Raw genomic sequence first — 16,817 nt, 5'->3', positions numbered from 1 at the left:
CCTGATCAGATAAGTGTAGCTAGGCTACCACTTATCACTTTGTCACTTGATCAGATAAGTGTAGCTAAAGCTACCACTTATCACTTTGTCACTTGATCAGATAAGTGTAGCTAGACTACCACTTATCACTTTTTCACTTGATCAGATAAGTGTAGCTAAAGCTACCACTTATCACTTTGTCACTTGATCAGATAAGTGTAGCTAAAGCTACCACTCATCACTTTGTCACTTGATCAGAAGTACTCAAATTCGGCGTTCCGCTCAATTTGATCATTTATTCAGTTTTCGCATTTTTATTTTATTCTCATTTCAACAATAAATATATATTTCATCATACATTATATAATTCATGAAATTAACATTTAATCATTAAATTTCAGCCATATGAACATACTATTTCATTATCTTTCCACACTTGTTCCTATGCACATCACACAAGATATAAACATATCATTCAACCAGAGTTGCAAGCTAGTGTATATAAACATAACTCTTTTTGGAACTAACCACATGATAAACCATTCATGACATTATTTCATGCCAAATCATATACCGAATATACCATACACACATACTATGAAACTTCATTTTCACACATGAGCTTAAACCATGACCAATAATATACAAATATAAGCATCATTCATATTTCATCGTTTATCAGTTATAATCAAACATATGACCAATTATACACAAATCATTCATATATTTCCCAATTTTCCTCCACCTCCTCTCCATTCCTCATCCTTAATGTGTATAACACATTTAAACAACATTATTCGTACTTTCACTATTTTCTTGTATGTAAAATTCAAGCTGTCCGTCTGAGTTAGAGTCACCAAATTATTTTTCCCCGGAGCTACAGAACTCCAAATTAAGATCCGTAAATTTTACCCAAAATTAGATTCACATATATTATTACCATAAAAATTTAAGAATTTTTGGTTTAGCCAAATAGTACGGTTTATTCTTTAAAGTTCCCCTGTTTCGCTATCTGACAATTCTGACCTCTCTTCACTAAAAATTAATTATCTCATTGTACAGAATTCGGATGATGTTTCCATTTATTTCTTTTGAAAATAGACTCATTAAGGATTCTAATAATATAAACTATAACTCATAATTATTTTTGTAAAATTTTTAACAATTTTCCAAAGTCAGAATAGGGGATTCCGAACTCATTCTGACTCGGTCTAACTAAACTTCAAATATCTCAAAAGTTACAATTCCATTACTTACACCGTTTCTTCTATGAGAAACTAGACTCAACAAGATTTAATTTCATATTTTATTCATCCTCTAATTCAATTCCCACAATTTTTGGTGATTTTTAAAAGTTAGACTACTGCTGCTGTCCAAAACTGCTTTAATGCAAAATGTTGGTTTCCATTTTGCCCCAAATTTCACAGTTTATACAATTCGGTCCTTTCTCAATTAACCCCTAAATTAATATAATTTTCTCAATTAATACTTTACCTAGACATTATAAGTTGTTACACAACTATTGAAATCCATAATTTTCACATATAACTCTATCTTCAAACTCTTTTACTATTAGGTCCCAAACATTCACTTTCTATTCAATTCTTTCAATAAAATCAGCATATGAACAATTTAAAGCTCTAATTCCATGCTAAATCATCATATACTTCCAGCACATATTCATAGCAACTTTCAAATTCTTTCATAGAATTAAAAACTAATGAATTCAACAAGTGGGTCTAGTTGTAAAAGTCACAAAAACATAAAATTTTCAAGAAATAATCAAGAATTGAACTTACCTGCAGTAAAAATGGGAAGAACCAGCTTAAGGAAACCCTTCTATGGTGTTTTTGCTGATGAGAATGCAGAAAAATAAAGAGAAATCTAGATAATTCCACATTGGTCCTAATTTTATTAAGTAAATTTTGCAATATTCCAATTTTTCCATTAATTCTCCTTACTTTGTTGCTGATTTCATGCCTTTGCCGTCCAGCCCAAATAGACCTTGGGTATATTTGCCTTTTAAGCCCTCTTCCTTTTATCATTTAAGCTATTTAATCATTTTTCATAATTTTGCATTTGTTACAATTTAGTCCTTTTTGTTCAATTAATTATCGGAACTTTAAAATTTCTTAACAAAACTTTAATACTAACTTTTTAACACTACATAAATATTTATAAAAATGTTTATGGCTCGGTTTAAAATCCCCGAGGTCTCGATACCTCATTTTCGATTCTAATTATTTTAGTATTTATTTCTAGTGTACTATTCACTATTTCAAACATTTTCCTACTTCACATTTAACTTATACTCATTAAATTAATAATATTTTCTACCCATTTTTCGAATTTAGTGATCTCGAATCACCGTTCCGACACCTCTAAAAATTTAGGCCATTACATTTTTTCCTCGTCGGATTTGTGGTCCCAAAACCACTGTTCCGACTAGACCTAAAATCGGGCTATTACACATCACCTAATTACCATTGAAGCAAATAAACGTACATGCCAAACTACTCAACAAGTTATCATTGTTATGATCATTACCATCACACACACACACACACACACACACACACACACACACACATACATATTCATGATATTCAAAATGTCAAACTCATCCAAAACATAATATTTGCAAAAACATAAGACTCCCTAGGTACATACCATTAATAACCAAAACATCACTAACACTTCGAGTTTGGGATTGCCGCTAGATGCTGATGTGACAATCTAACAAAAAAGAACTTAACTTGTGCACAAAAAAAAACAAAATTGTACACTGAGTATAAATCAGTGGTATTTCTATAATTCGAACATTATAACATAACATAAGTCATTTAAAATTCATAAGTTAAAAACAATGATGATATGCAAGTAACATGTCAAATATACCATTTCTCACATTCCTTGTTCAAATCTAACACAATCCACTAATATATAGGCATAACAATTCACTTCATACATGATATAATATCTCAATCCATAAGACAACACATTCTATCTCAATTTCCAAATTCATGTATTTAATGAACATAACTATCATTGTTTTAACTCATTTCATAAATAGATATTTCATCTAACATTTTTACTTTTATTTCATATCCATTTGCAATCTCAATATCAAATACCACATCTCATATTAGATTTTTTAATTTCATGGATTCAAGGACTTATTCATCATCATCATTTCAATTATGAATATTTATTTTTTTACCATTTATCTCCTTATTAATTTGACTCAACTCGAACAAATACACGGATCCAATCAACACACCAGTTTGGCACTCAGTGCCTCATCGGATAAATCTGAAGTAAATAGTTTGCGTCTAGCACTTATCAATAAGTTTGACACCCAGTGTCTCATCGGTATAATTGAAGTAATTTGGCATCCAGTGCCTCATCGACTCATAGTCGAAGTAACCCTGAACTCTTCCTATCCTAAGGCATGCCAACTATATCTGACTCTACCCGAACAATTAATAAGGTATTCATTACTCATTTCATTATCAATCAATAATCTCATTTAATCTGTATTTTCATCATGAATTTACTTATCTATTCATATGGTAGCATAAATCATCTCAATATGTATTCAATTACACATTTATATAAACATACACATTTTTCACATACATTCAATTTAGTCCTCCCTAACATTATCCAATTCAAATCAATCCAAAATAACTCATTATAACAAAGTGTCTCACCTTAAGTACTTACCATGCCCAAAAAATTCAATATGTTGCAATTACAAAGTAGTTCGAATTATAGAAACACAAACCGTAAACTACAAGCTATTCGTCGACGATTTTTTCTTTTCCTTTCTTTTTCAAGGAACTTAGATCGACATTAGCTACAAATTAAGACAAACATACAAAATTACCAATGTGCAAACAATTTCACATTCAATTGCTAATTTAAGTAACTTTTGCATTTAATTCAATTTAGTCCTTAAAACCAAGACTAACATAACTTTCAATCCTAACCTCTATTTTTCATGTCGATTTCACTATAGTCCTTATTGTACCTCCTATTTTTCATTTCACAAATTTCAAAATTTGTGCATTTTAGCCCGTATTAAACAAAATCATCAATTGACTTTACAATTTAGTCCCTTTTCAATTTTAAACTTAAAACCTATCAAATTAGCACTTAAAACTTCAACTATTCAATAATGGAAACTTCTAATATCTTTAACAGCACTGAAAAATACTACATAGGTCAACTAGCTTAAGCTCCCAGGATTCCAAAAACATAAAAATTTCAAGGAAATGACTAAATTGAACTAACCAATTTTGGAATTGAAACTAGAAAACCCCAAGCCATTTTCCCTTCTCCTTTATTTTTTTGGTTTCAATTTTGCATGAAGAAAGATGACAATATCTTTCTTTTCTTCCACCCACTTTTACTTAATGTTTTAGTTTATTTCATTTTAATCATTATTTTATACTTTAATTAAACTAAAATTTTATTACAAACATAATTAGAAATCGGCCACTAAAGTTCTAAGGGTATAATTACTATATAAGCCCCTTATTTTAAATTCTAATTATAAATCCTTAAGTAATTTACACTTTTATTACTTATGCGATTTGGTCTCTTAACTTTAATTAAGCACTAATTCAACAAAATTACTTGTCCGAAATTCAATTAACTTATAATATAATTTAGTAAATATTTAATAAATATATTTACAGTCTGGTTTCAAAAATAGGATTCTGAAACCATATTTTTTGACACCATTAACTTGCGAGTCGTCACAGATTCTATAAGAATCTATAATGAGTTTAATTTTTTTTTAATTTATTGTATAAGAATGAATTGTGATACTTTAATGTAAGCTTAATTGAATGATTAATTCCGTCAATTGTATGCTAAATATTTGTTATTTGTATTACTGAAATTACATGCTTATATGATAATAATTACATTGAATAATCAAAGTGACGAAACTATTTTATGAACTGAGAAAACCCTTGTAAGCTAGGTGGGAAACTAGTTAGATAGATATGGCATGCCATAGGATATCGTAGCAATATTGTCATATAGTACGAGTTATGTTTGTACAGAGTGTGGTTGAGTGGATAAATACTTGCATTATATGTGTCATAATAAAGAACTGAACAATTGCATACGCACTTGATACCTTACTTGGAAAGATAGATAAATATTACTATATTATATTTCAATTTAAAGAGTAGAATGAAAACTTATTTGCCTATCTATGGAGTTATGCCTCGTATTTTTTGGCTTTTCTTCTCCCAATTAATTTTTATTTTTATTTTCTCACTTAAACTTTGATTAGTGTATGTTATTTTAATATTATTTGACCTCCAAATTTAGCCTATAAATTGGTCATTTTTCCACCTTAGAAAAATAAATCATTACACATTTAGGTATTAGCTTTTACAAGCTTTTAGAGAATATTGTGTTTACGTTTTGAGGGATCTTATTTTAGGTTTCAGGGTTTAATTTTATCTCTATCTTTTGTACTCTTTGTTTTTTCCATTTTAGTGAAATTATCTTCGCCCATGGTTTTTTTATCCTCTTCAAAGAGGTTTTTCCACGTAAAATATTTGTGTTCGATCTTTTCAATTTCTTCGTTATTTTGCTTGTTAATTGCTTAACCAGGTTTATCCCCAATAAACTGATATTAAAATCTAGTTTGATTTCTACAATCAACACATTCAGAGATGGCAGTTATAAGATTTGATATTGATAAGTTTGATGGCATTAAAAATTTCAATCTGTGGCAAGTTCGGATGACGAAAATTTTGATTCAAAACGATCTTGAAAAGGTCCTTACAAAGAAGAAAAGTGCAAACATGGATAAATTAGAATGTGATAAGTTAGATAAAAAAGTTCTCTCCACAATTCAATTATGTCTAACAAATCATGTCTTGCATGAGGTTTTGATGGAGAAAATGACATTCACCTTATGGAAAATGTTAGAAACCCTCTACGTGACAAAAAGTCTCTAGCTAACTGATTAGTGTTGAAACAACATCTATACACGTTCCGTATAGACAAAAGTGAGCACCTTAGAGGTCACATTAGTTAATTTATTACTCTTTTGAATGATTTAAAAAATGTTGAGGTTTAGATTGACAATGAAGATCAAGCTATGCTATTATTGTGTTATTTACCCTCTTCATACAAGTCTTTCAGGGAACCCCTGATTTATGGCAGAGATAATCTCTTATTCGAAGATGTGAAGGGTCACATGTTAAGTAAAGACAAAATTAACAATGAGTGTGGTTCAAATAGCAAGTCAGATAGGCAAGCCTCGATTTTGGTAGCATCAAGGAAACGAGACAAGAGATGTCGATATTGTAAGAAGTTAGGTCACGTCAAGACAGATTGTTACAAACTGCGAAATAAAAGGGTTGCTGAAAGCAACGAGGAAGATTTAGTTGGTGCTAATTTGGCCAATGACAAGGGTGATGATTTCTTATTGGTGTCAACAAGTGAAAGCTCCGAGCTTATGTCCGAGTGGATTCTAGATTCGAGGTGTTCCTTCCACATGTATCCCAACAGGAACTAGTTCTCCATATACAGTTCAATTGAATGTGGAGCTGTGCGCATGGGGAATGGTTTACCCAGTAAGGTAACTGATATTGGTACTATTTAGATTAGGATGCACGACGAGACAATTAGGGCATTGTCAGATGTCAAGCATGTGCCTGACTTAAAGAAAAATCTCATCTCCTTGGGAATTTTGAACTCGAAGGGCTGTAGAATTAATTTCGAGCCAAACAACATTAAGATATCCCACAGGGCTCTTGTTTTGATGAAAGGGAAAAAAGACTGGTAGTCTTTATGTTCTGGAAGGATCAATGATGATTGGTGAAACAGGACATCCCTCCTCTGTTAAGGAGTCGAAGTCGACTCGTTTGAAGTGGAGGCAACTTGGTCATAGGAGGGAAAAAGGTATCACCGTTTCGTATAAGAGAGCTTCTCTTTTGGATATAGGTTTTGAAAAGATAGGGCATTGTGTTTGTGAAAATTAAACCAGAGTCAGTTTTGGTTTGGCAGTGCACAAGTCGAAGACTAGAAGACTTCCAGCTTCTAAGCACAATTTTGACTCAGTCAATATCCTGCATAGTTCGAGATAAGCCCGTGGTAGACTTTAGCAAAGAAGGTGTTGTGGAAATACGAGTCAAGGTTTGTGGAGTTATGCCTCATATTTTTCGGCTTTTCTTCTCCCAATTAAATTATGTTTTTAGTTTCTCACTTAAACTCTGATTAGTGTAGGTTATTTTAATATTATTTGACCTACAAATTTAGCCTATAAATAGGCCCTTTTTCCACCTTAGAAAAATAACTCATTACACATTTAGGTATTAGCTTTTATAAGCTTTCAGATAATTTTGTGTTTACGTTTTAAGAGTTCTTATTTCGGGTTTTGGGGTTTAATTTTATCTCCATCTTTTTTACTCTTCATTTTTTTATCGTTTTATTGAAATTATCTTTTCTCGTGGTTTATTACCCTTTTCGGAGGGATTTTTCCACATAAAATATTTTTGTTCGATCTTTTCAATTTCTCCGTATTTACTTGTTTGTTGCTTAACCGGGTTTATCCTAACACTATCTAAGATTGGTTTTCATCCATGTTTATTTGGGTGAAAGTATAAAAAAAATTAATAAAGATGTTTAAACCGGTAGTTGATAGCTTAAAAAGAAAATTAAACAGAAGAGTATAGTTATGAAAGACCTAAAGTCATATAATGTATTTATTATAGCATAAAGAGGGTGAGTAAAGATGGTAAAAGTTCCAGTATGCTTCCTTGTATAGCTAATGATAAATTTAAAGTACTAAGATATGTTTAAAGGGATGTCAAGATAATTAGGGTTTAAGAAAGCAACTTATAGTTAAAAGAGTACAATTTTATAAATATGTTTATCAAATGAATAAAAAGTTAAATTAGTAAAGTGTAAAGACATAAGTTGTAAAATGGATTGAGTCTTAGTCACTAATTGTCTATTGGCTTAAATTGATAAGAAGTGTTGAAAAGAGAAAAGAGATTGTAAGAGTACGTACAATTGGTGTAATAAAAGTTTGGATTAATGCTGAATTTCACCTTCGAGCTGTTTTTTCGTTTTGGTACGTAATTTACTTGAATTATCATTTCGTTACTATTTCTTTTGTAACGGTGTTAAAAGAAAAATCTGTTACCATATTGTATATTGTGATTTATTAGATGTGCCACGATGAACGGTTTTTCTTACGTCATTACAAAAAAAAAAAGACTAAATCGAATAATGGAAGACAAAAAAAAATGGTACCAAAATAAAAATAAATAAATATAGTTCAGAGCCAATTTGATAAAAGTTCAGTATGAGTTCTAAAAATTTCAATTGGACTCGAGGAAAATTGCTTCATGGTACATCTGAGCACTATGAGCTCTTGAAGCTCGATGCATAGTTATTGTTGTCACGCACAGTTGTAGCAAAGATTCGAGTTGCAGTTCTTTGAAGTTTAAATGGGTAGAAAATTTAGTTATGGAAGTTTTCTAATTTTTTTTCTTTACCATTAATTACAATCTTGTAATAAATTAATTATTTAAAAATAATAATATACCTCATCGGTCTATTACCTCTCTCTCTTTTTGTCCTAATAAAAAAGTGTAAAAATTAATTTAATTTTACAGATACTTTCCCGTAAAATTATGAAAATATATTATAAATTGCAATGTAAATGGATTCTTTTCTTTCGAAGTTTTAAAGGTTGTTTTCTTTTCGGTATATATATGTGTGTTGAAAGTTTTGAAGTTTCAAGTGGTATGATTCATTCATCAACTGGTAAAATAAATTAGCCATTATAATATCACTCATGAACCATACTAATCTACATGAACATCATGGAGTCAAAAAAATGGGGGGAAAAGAAACTATATTAACAGCTCCACCCATATTCTACTCCGAAAATGATAAACTACTAGCAAAAAAGCAGGGTACAGCTGATAATTTAAATAACTAGCAAAAATGAAAAACTAGGCTTTCCAGGATTCTAGAGTGGGAAAGCAGGGAAAACTGTTGGGATCTAAGGTAGCTTCAGCAGAAGCTATACCGTCTGAAGACCGTAATGGAACTAAGCTGGACCCGGAAACAGCTCCTGAAGATGGCTGCTGCTGATCCAACAAAAAGGCTGATGTGTCGAGCGTAGGCAGGCATCCGGGTCTTTGAGGCTCGGGCTTCAGGATCGGACTCAAAGACATCTGCGCGTTACAAAAGCGGACTCCAGTCACCTGTTGCACCATCTGCCTGAAATTGGCCGGATCCGCCTTTATGAAAGTGGTTTGAGAGAACTTGGAGGCACGGGACTTGCGTTTGGACTTGGAGACTTTTCCAGTGGGAAGGGGCTTGAGTAGTGTCCGCTGACGTTTAACAGTGGTTTCAGGGTCAGAGCCTGAAACGTTTGACCCGCTGGGGGTAGGAGTAGGCGACGGTAAGGGGATAGAGTTGACAAGGCCGAAGAGCGGGGAAAGAGAATGCGAATCAGAGTTAGAGAAGGAAGTAGAGAAGGAGTCTTGGAGTGCCCTGGTAAGAGCTTCGGCTTCGGAGAGCCAAGAATCAGCAAAGCTGGGACGAAACTCCCACGATTCAATGTTGGCCAAGTTTTCCGATGATGATGATGCCATCTGCTGCAAGTTCAGTGAAACTATAGATCTCTCTGTTTTTTTGCTATGTCCAGATGGAAAGTTGTAAAAGAAAGAAAATCAAAAGGAAGGAACCATCCAGTAGTTGTGATTGGTCATGTTATGGAATTATATTTTAATTTAGGTGAGACCAAAAAAGAGACAAAGCGATTGGGAAGAGCATAAGAAAGAAAAGGGAGGAAGAGAGGTGGAAATGGGGGGAAAGAGGAGACTTTTAAGGAAGCTTTAAATAGGGCGGTGGGGGGTAGGGGGGAAGAAACCGCGTCGTAATGACAGAGGGACAGGCGTCATATTTTCTCGTACGGGAATCGACCGAACGTACTACTTAGCTAATCTAATCTAACCATGGTTTATTATTATTACATTCTTTTTTCTTTTTCTTTTTTTTGAGTTTTGAGTTTGACTCAACGAGTGCAATGGCTTTCATCTACTTATTCTGCAGGTTTGACTGTCAAGGCTGCGTCTTTCGGCGTCCACTCTTACGCGTAAACTCCACTTTTTTATTATTTATTTATTTATTTATGATAGATTTGTTTTAAGTGTTTTTTTTAAATAAATATTAGGTCAACAAATTATTTTGGAAAAAATTTAGCTCTTTTTATTTAAATAAAATAAAAATTTTTTTTTACTCTTATAATATATTTTTTATCAAAATAAAATGAATGCTATAATATTTGATTTTTTTTAACACCTAAATCATAAAATGAAATAACAATTTTAAGATTTCAATCATCAAATTGTCACTTAAGATGGAGATTTCAAAAAAAAGTAATATTAGTTTATTTTTGTGATGAAAGATTATGTCGATTTGAGGGAAAATATGGGAGGTGTCGAAAGAGGAATGGATAAAGGTGAATACTGATGCAACAGTGGGAGTTGGCTCATTTGTTGTTGTGGTGGGGGGAGTGGCAAGGGATGATGGAGGACGATGGCTTTGGGGGTTCTTTCGTAAGTTAGGGATCCATCCGATGCTGAAAGCTGAGTTATGAGAGACATTTGAGGGAGTTAAACTAGCATGGGAGAAGGGAGTTAAGAAAATTGTCTTAGAGATGGATTGTATAAAGGCAATTAATCTGTTAATTGGTCAGACTCGAGATTAGAACTTGTTAGGAGGAAGATTGAGGATTTATTGGAGCGAAACTTAATACTTGAGATTAGAACATGTATCAAGACCAAAAAACAGAGTAGTGGAAGGTATGGCCAAACTTGACATGAGAATGAATGTGAAATGAAAAGTCTTTGACGAATTTTGCTGGGCGTTGCATAGCATTATGGAGATTGAGACTTCGAATCCAATAACAAGATAAGACAAACAAGTTTTGCTTTGCTTTAAAATTTTCCTTTTGAACAAAAAAATTTATGTGGAACTTAAAATAGCATAAATGTAAAATAATAATAATTCAAAAAAATTTGGAGCTCTCAAAAACCTCTTTAAAACTTTAAACTACACCTCTCAAAAATCATAAATAATTTTTAAACTTCAAAAATCTAAAACTACTTACCATTCTAGCAAAAACCACTTAAATAAGAAATTACTTATTGTCTTATTAATTTTTCGAATTTTTATGTATGGTTTATTATGATAGGTTTATTTTTAAAATACTAAGTACTTTTTATTATATTTTTAAGAGTATTATGTTTTGATTAATTTTTTTGAAGTGATGTGGTTTTTTTTATGAATATAATTGTTTGACATGTTTATTGAGTTTATATATTAATGATATGTTGTTTTTCAGACAACACATAGGACGATAAATAAATATTTTAAATAAGCGTAAAGTGTGTTATATTAGTTTTTGTATATATTAGCATGATTTTGTATTCATTTAGTCATGTTTAGTAAATGACAAATAGGTCCATTCTTAACATTTTTGGGACCCTAAGCGAAACAATAAATTAGAGCCCCTTTTTAAAAAAATTATAAAATGTAATACAATAAAATAAAAACGTATACTACTAATAAAATAAAAAATTGGGGCCCTTTTTATTTTATTATTTTTCTGTCTGTAATGAAGCGTCAATTAGAAAATTTAAAATATTGAAGATTCTTTTTCCACGTTAAAAGCTGAAGAATTTTTTTGAGCCCCTTCCAACCTTGAGCCCTAGGCGGCCGTATTCCCAAACTACTCTAGGATCGGGCCTTCAATGACACAGTATTAAGTTGCAAGTTTTACGCTTTTGATGTTTAATTTAATCAGATGATACAATAAATATAATCTATTGAAAGTAACTGTTATATTAATTTGATTGGTGCATTGTTAGGGTTTCAATTTTTAGACATTGAAAATAGCATAATATATTGTTAGAAATTGAAAATAATATAACCTTAAGCAATAGTTGAAAATGTGTGCAATATTTTAATTGAAATTGATCTCTGACTATACCATTCGAGTAATTTAATTGTGCAGCTTCAAGACCAAATTCGTTAGTTCGATGTTGGCTATGTTTTTGAATTGAGTCTTCAGGTTGGTGTAATGTTTAGTACGAGTGCTAAAATTGATGAAATAAAAAGAAAGATTGGGTCCAAATTAGCTCAACATTCCGGGAGGGTGTTATTAAAACTATTTTAAAAATTGCCAATGCCATTCAATCCTCGTATATATAACTTCATGAGTACCTTCGTGTCGCGGAGTTGTATGCAAAGTTATATGGTCATCCTAGAACCGGAAAACCTATTCTACCGTTATCCACATATGTTGTTCAGGATGTTATCCCAATAAATTCACATAATCAAATTCAAGCAAAACGTACTTTGATGTACCAAGATCGTCTGTGTAACACCCCTAACCCATATCCGTCGCCAAATTAGGGTTAGGAGGCATTACTAAACATAACACAACTCAGAACAGACATTCATTAAAGCTCAATAATTTTAACAGTTACATATGATAATTAGAGCCTAAAATTAAATATGCAAATTTTAAATTTTCCCTTCTAACCATTTAAAGTAAACAAAGACATTACAAACTAGCAAATCCATAAGTAAATAAACCATATTAGTATGGCTATTATATTCATATACACTATTACAAAATACGACCTTCAACACATTTATCTAGTCTGTACATGTCATAGTTAGAATTTAAACATTTTAAATACCGAGACTACAGATAGGGTGATGAACTTGCTGACGATCCTCGAGCTTGAGGCTTGATCTTTAAAACTATAAAACAGAAAGACATAATTAACAAATGAAGTAAGCTTTTATAGCTTAGTAAGTCTATAATAAACCAAAAATTTAATATTAAAACATTACATAAATATCAAATAATTTCCTGATTCTATAAATATACAGTGTAACCTTCACATATCCCATTATGTAATACTTAGAATTAAATATACATACACATGAAGTGTGTATAACCGAATACTTATTTATATACATATAGATTCAATAACTATCAATATCGAATATACATATGTGTTTATACAAATACATGTAAATGTCAATCTAATATAATAGAACCCTTCTTTACCTGTCAAATTACATATCACTAAACTCATAGAAACTTAATAATAATTATATATACGAAATGCACATATATATATATATGCTTAACAAATATAAAGACTGAGTGGGTACATGTATTTATCATAAGCATATAACTAAAGGTATATGTGAACTTACCCTGTACATATACTTGAATATAAATATGGATACATTATTCACATTTCACAACCCATCACACGTATTTGTATATTAATCTTTTTTTTTTACCTAACTCATACTTAAACATGATAAGCCGAATGCTTTCTTGATCAACAATTACTTGCAAACAATAACTATACATATTTAAGTTCCCATATACGCAATAGTATATTTCCTCAATTTCTTATGCCAAATACACATACATTAACACGTATATATATAACTTCCAATTACATTAACAAATGCATAGATATATACATAAATTTTTCAACTACTTATGCCGAATAAAAACACAAACTCCTTCAAATACTTAAGTCTGCACAACTCACACATTTTTAAACAAGTTCACCAGCAACTAGCCTGCAAGGTTTTAAAAAAAAAACCTGATTCAATTCACCAACAATTAGCCTGTTAGACTTAAAGTCCGAATTATTTCACCGGCCTTAAACCTACTGGACTTTAAGTCTGAATTATATCACCGGCCTTAAGCCTGCTAGATTTTAAGGCTGAATTATATCACCAGCCTTAAGCCTTCTGAATTATATCACCGACCTTAAGCCTGCTAGACTTTAAGTTTGAATTATATCACCGGCCTTAAACCTGCTAGACTTTAAGTCTAAAAATTTCAATTTCTCATATACAAAATATTTCCTCAAATAATTCTTTATAATAAACACATGTTCATTGTAGTTCATGTCCAATCAAATAAAAGTTTATAAATCATGTCTTCAATTCAATTCAAACACTTATAAATATTTATATATTATTACTTAACTAAATTCAATACAAGAACTTAACATATATTTATGTGTATATATATATACCTATTCGAAAATAACTTTTACATGTATATTCATACATATGCAGTACTACCCATATATATATATATATATATTTAACATTCACACCTTGAAATATGTTCAAGACCTATTCAAACATATATACGTATATGTTTCAACTCATATATATATATACTTATTCGAAATTATCTATGCAAATGCAATATACATACTTTTAATCAAACTCAAAGATTATACATGAATGTACATATATATTCGAATTTTGTGTTTACATTTATAATCCTCATATCATCAAATATTTTCAATAACATAAACATATAGATACATATTTAATATTCAAACAATGTATATATATTTATCTGTATACCATTCGTACTTACATTTAATTCAAAGACTTATATAGGCATATATTCTTATATTCGAATATAGTATATACATATATACCATTTATATTTCAAACTTATTCAATCAAATTATTTTTAATTATAGCTTAACAAAAATACAATAGATATACATACATATATACTGATTTAAATACGTTAATAACTAGTAGACTTACCTCAGATAGTGAAAAATCGAAACCGGACGACTAGTCGACGACTTTAGTTTTTTTCATACATGTATAATATTAAAATAAATGCAAAGTTGAATGACCAAAACAAAATCACAGGCATACTTAGGTCAACATTTGAATAATTTAACCTAAAAATATAAAACATTCTATACCACAGTCTGATTAGATTATATATAATACCACAAGAAACTGTCAAAGACCATTTATCTTTTCATCTCAAACTTAACAAAAGGAAAGCAAGCAAAAAAAAAACACAACTATTGGGAAAGAAAAAGATACTTAGAATTTCACCATAAACATGTTGCATGATAATGGAAAAAGGAAAAGGAATAGCGTATCTATGTCCATGTGGCACATACGCATGCCAACACATCGCTATTAGTTTGAAACTATGTTATTCCAGCTTTATTTTAAAATTATTTTTACTTGAGTTTATGAACCACATGGATAACATAAATATGATGAGTTCACACCACATACTGAACAATCACTGGTTTAATTATTGTTATACCTCTTGCTCATCTATGTGTTTACATTATTTCATCAAGCTTTGAATAGCACACAAAGTAGAAAGTTTAACTTCACGTATATATAAAATATATACCGGATGACCATTCAATATATACTACAAAATTAGGCTTATGCTTTACTGTAACTACAATATAGTTTTATATAATGCATTCCCTATCTTGCTTAAGTTTCACTTTCTAACTTATATTTATATATTTGTTTGATATAAAAAGAAAATGTCTTTGGCCTAAGTATAGCTTAGGAAATCAACTACCACCCCTTCTATGCCTTCAAGCAGAATTAGGTTAAAATCGAACAAAATAGTTTTTTATCAAAATATTGTAGGGTTCCAAAGTTCTGGTTAGGTAAATTATAATGTAGATATGGCTACTTAGCTATACCTAATAGAAGAGGAACCAACATATAAATATATGTATGTATAACTTCTCTAAAGCATCTAACAAAGACCACTCACACTCCTAACATAGTTGTATATAAAGAGAAAATATCTCTCATTATACTAATAAGAACGTTATTACTCCATAGTCCATAATAATATTGAATATAATCGAAATCCAAAACATCAACCATATCGATAATCTTTGATGTGCAAATAGCATAACTACCTCACTTTCATATATATAGATCTGCTACTAGAACTAAAATTCAAGGCCGATTTGAAAAGAAGTATAACGTATACATATATAAATGAGAAACCAATGCACTTTCTACAGCATCCATAGCCGGAGGAGTAATCACCGGCGATAAATTAACAGCATAACTACGTCAGTAACCTACAGAGCAAAGAAGCAGCAGATATGGTCAATAACCTTTCTACAAAATTACATTCACAAACACACGTTGACTCGTTGAGAACAAAAAAGCAGTAGTAGAATTACAGAAATATCAAAGAATGAATTTTTTTCATAAAAATGAAGTAGAAGAATCAATTTCAGTAAAAAAAAACCTTTGACTAGCAAAGTCAAAATCGATGGCAGACAAACATTGAACGATGATGGTAACCTGGTGTACGTTAGATGATGTGACTGGTGGACGTCAGATAGTGGTGACTAGCAGTAGGGATTTTGAAACTTGGGAGATTTTAGATTAAGGATTTTCAATTTAGGGTTAGAGATTTTTGAGTTGTGAGATTTTAGGATTTGGTGGGCGGTGGCTGGTGTTTTAGTATTACTGTGCATTGTTTTGAGTTTTTAGATTTTGGAAATTAAAAGTTTATGTTTGGGTTTATTTTCACTGAATTGGGTTTATTTGGGAGTGGATTATTGTTTGGGGCTGGGTTTGGGTGAGTAGTGGTGGCCTAATGGGTTAATATAATATTAATTAATAAGTTCAATTAATTCGGTTAATTAATCGATTTCGAATCAAGTTCAAAAAATTATTAACCGACCCTTGATCAAATTAATTTGATTAACCGAGCGATTAATCAAATTAATTTGATTTAGTTGATTAAATCGATTTTGACCGAATTTTGCGCACCCCTAATAATAATTTAACTGAATTTAGTTAAAAATGTTAATATATAGATTATTAATTAATACATTATATTATATCAATATATATAATACTATAATACTATAATATATGATATATTAATAGTTATATATATTTAACTATTTAAA

The 16,817-nt window shown here is 30.7% G+C and overlaps 1 protein-coding gene and 1 long non-coding RNA gene across 3 annotated transcripts; both read right to left on the bottom strand.

Moving 5' to 3' along the window:
- Positions 1-8,788: 8,788 nt before the first annotated feature.
- Positions 8,789-9,891, bottom strand: LOC107922658 (calmodulin-binding protein 25). Its single transcript, XM_016852785.2, has one exon. It carries the CDS (start codon positions 9,624-9,626, stop codon positions 8,979-8,981), a length of 648 nt encoding a protein of 215 aa, XP_016708274.2. The 5' UTR covers positions 9,627-9,891; the 3' UTR covers positions 8,789-8,978.
- A 2,665-nt stretch (positions 9,892-12,556) lies between these two features.
- Positions 12,557-16,385, bottom strand: LOC107921358 (uncharacterized). Of its 2 annotated transcripts, none has more exons than XR_001691036.2 (3): positions 16,145-16,385; positions 15,804-15,971; positions 12,557-12,807 (listed from the first exon to the last, which is right to left on the bottom strand). It is a non-coding gene; the product is annotated as an uncharacterized lncRNA (long non-coding RNA). The 2 variants fall into 2 exon arrangements; XR_001691037.2 differs by having other exon boundaries at positions 15,878-15,971.
- Between the last annotated feature and the right edge of the window lie 432 nt (positions 16,386-16,817).

This window comes from Gossypium hirsutum, chromosome D01, assembly GCF_007990345.1.
Source record: "Gossypium hirsutum isolate 1008001.06 chromosome D01, Gossypium_hirsutum_v2.1, whole genome shotgun sequence".
Taxonomy (NCBI): domain Eukaryota; kingdom Viridiplantae; phylum Streptophyta; class Magnoliopsida; order Malvales; family Malvaceae; genus Gossypium; species Gossypium hirsutum.
The sequence above is the reverse complement of the archived record's forward strand: the minus strand, read 5'-3'. Positions and strand labels throughout refer to the sequence as shown.

Excerpts from the sequence above, each read along its gene's own strand:
- LOC107922658 (XM_016852785.2), bottom strand. The coding sequence starts at position 9,626 with ATGGCATCATCATCATCGGAAAACTTGGCCAACATTGAATCGTGGGAG.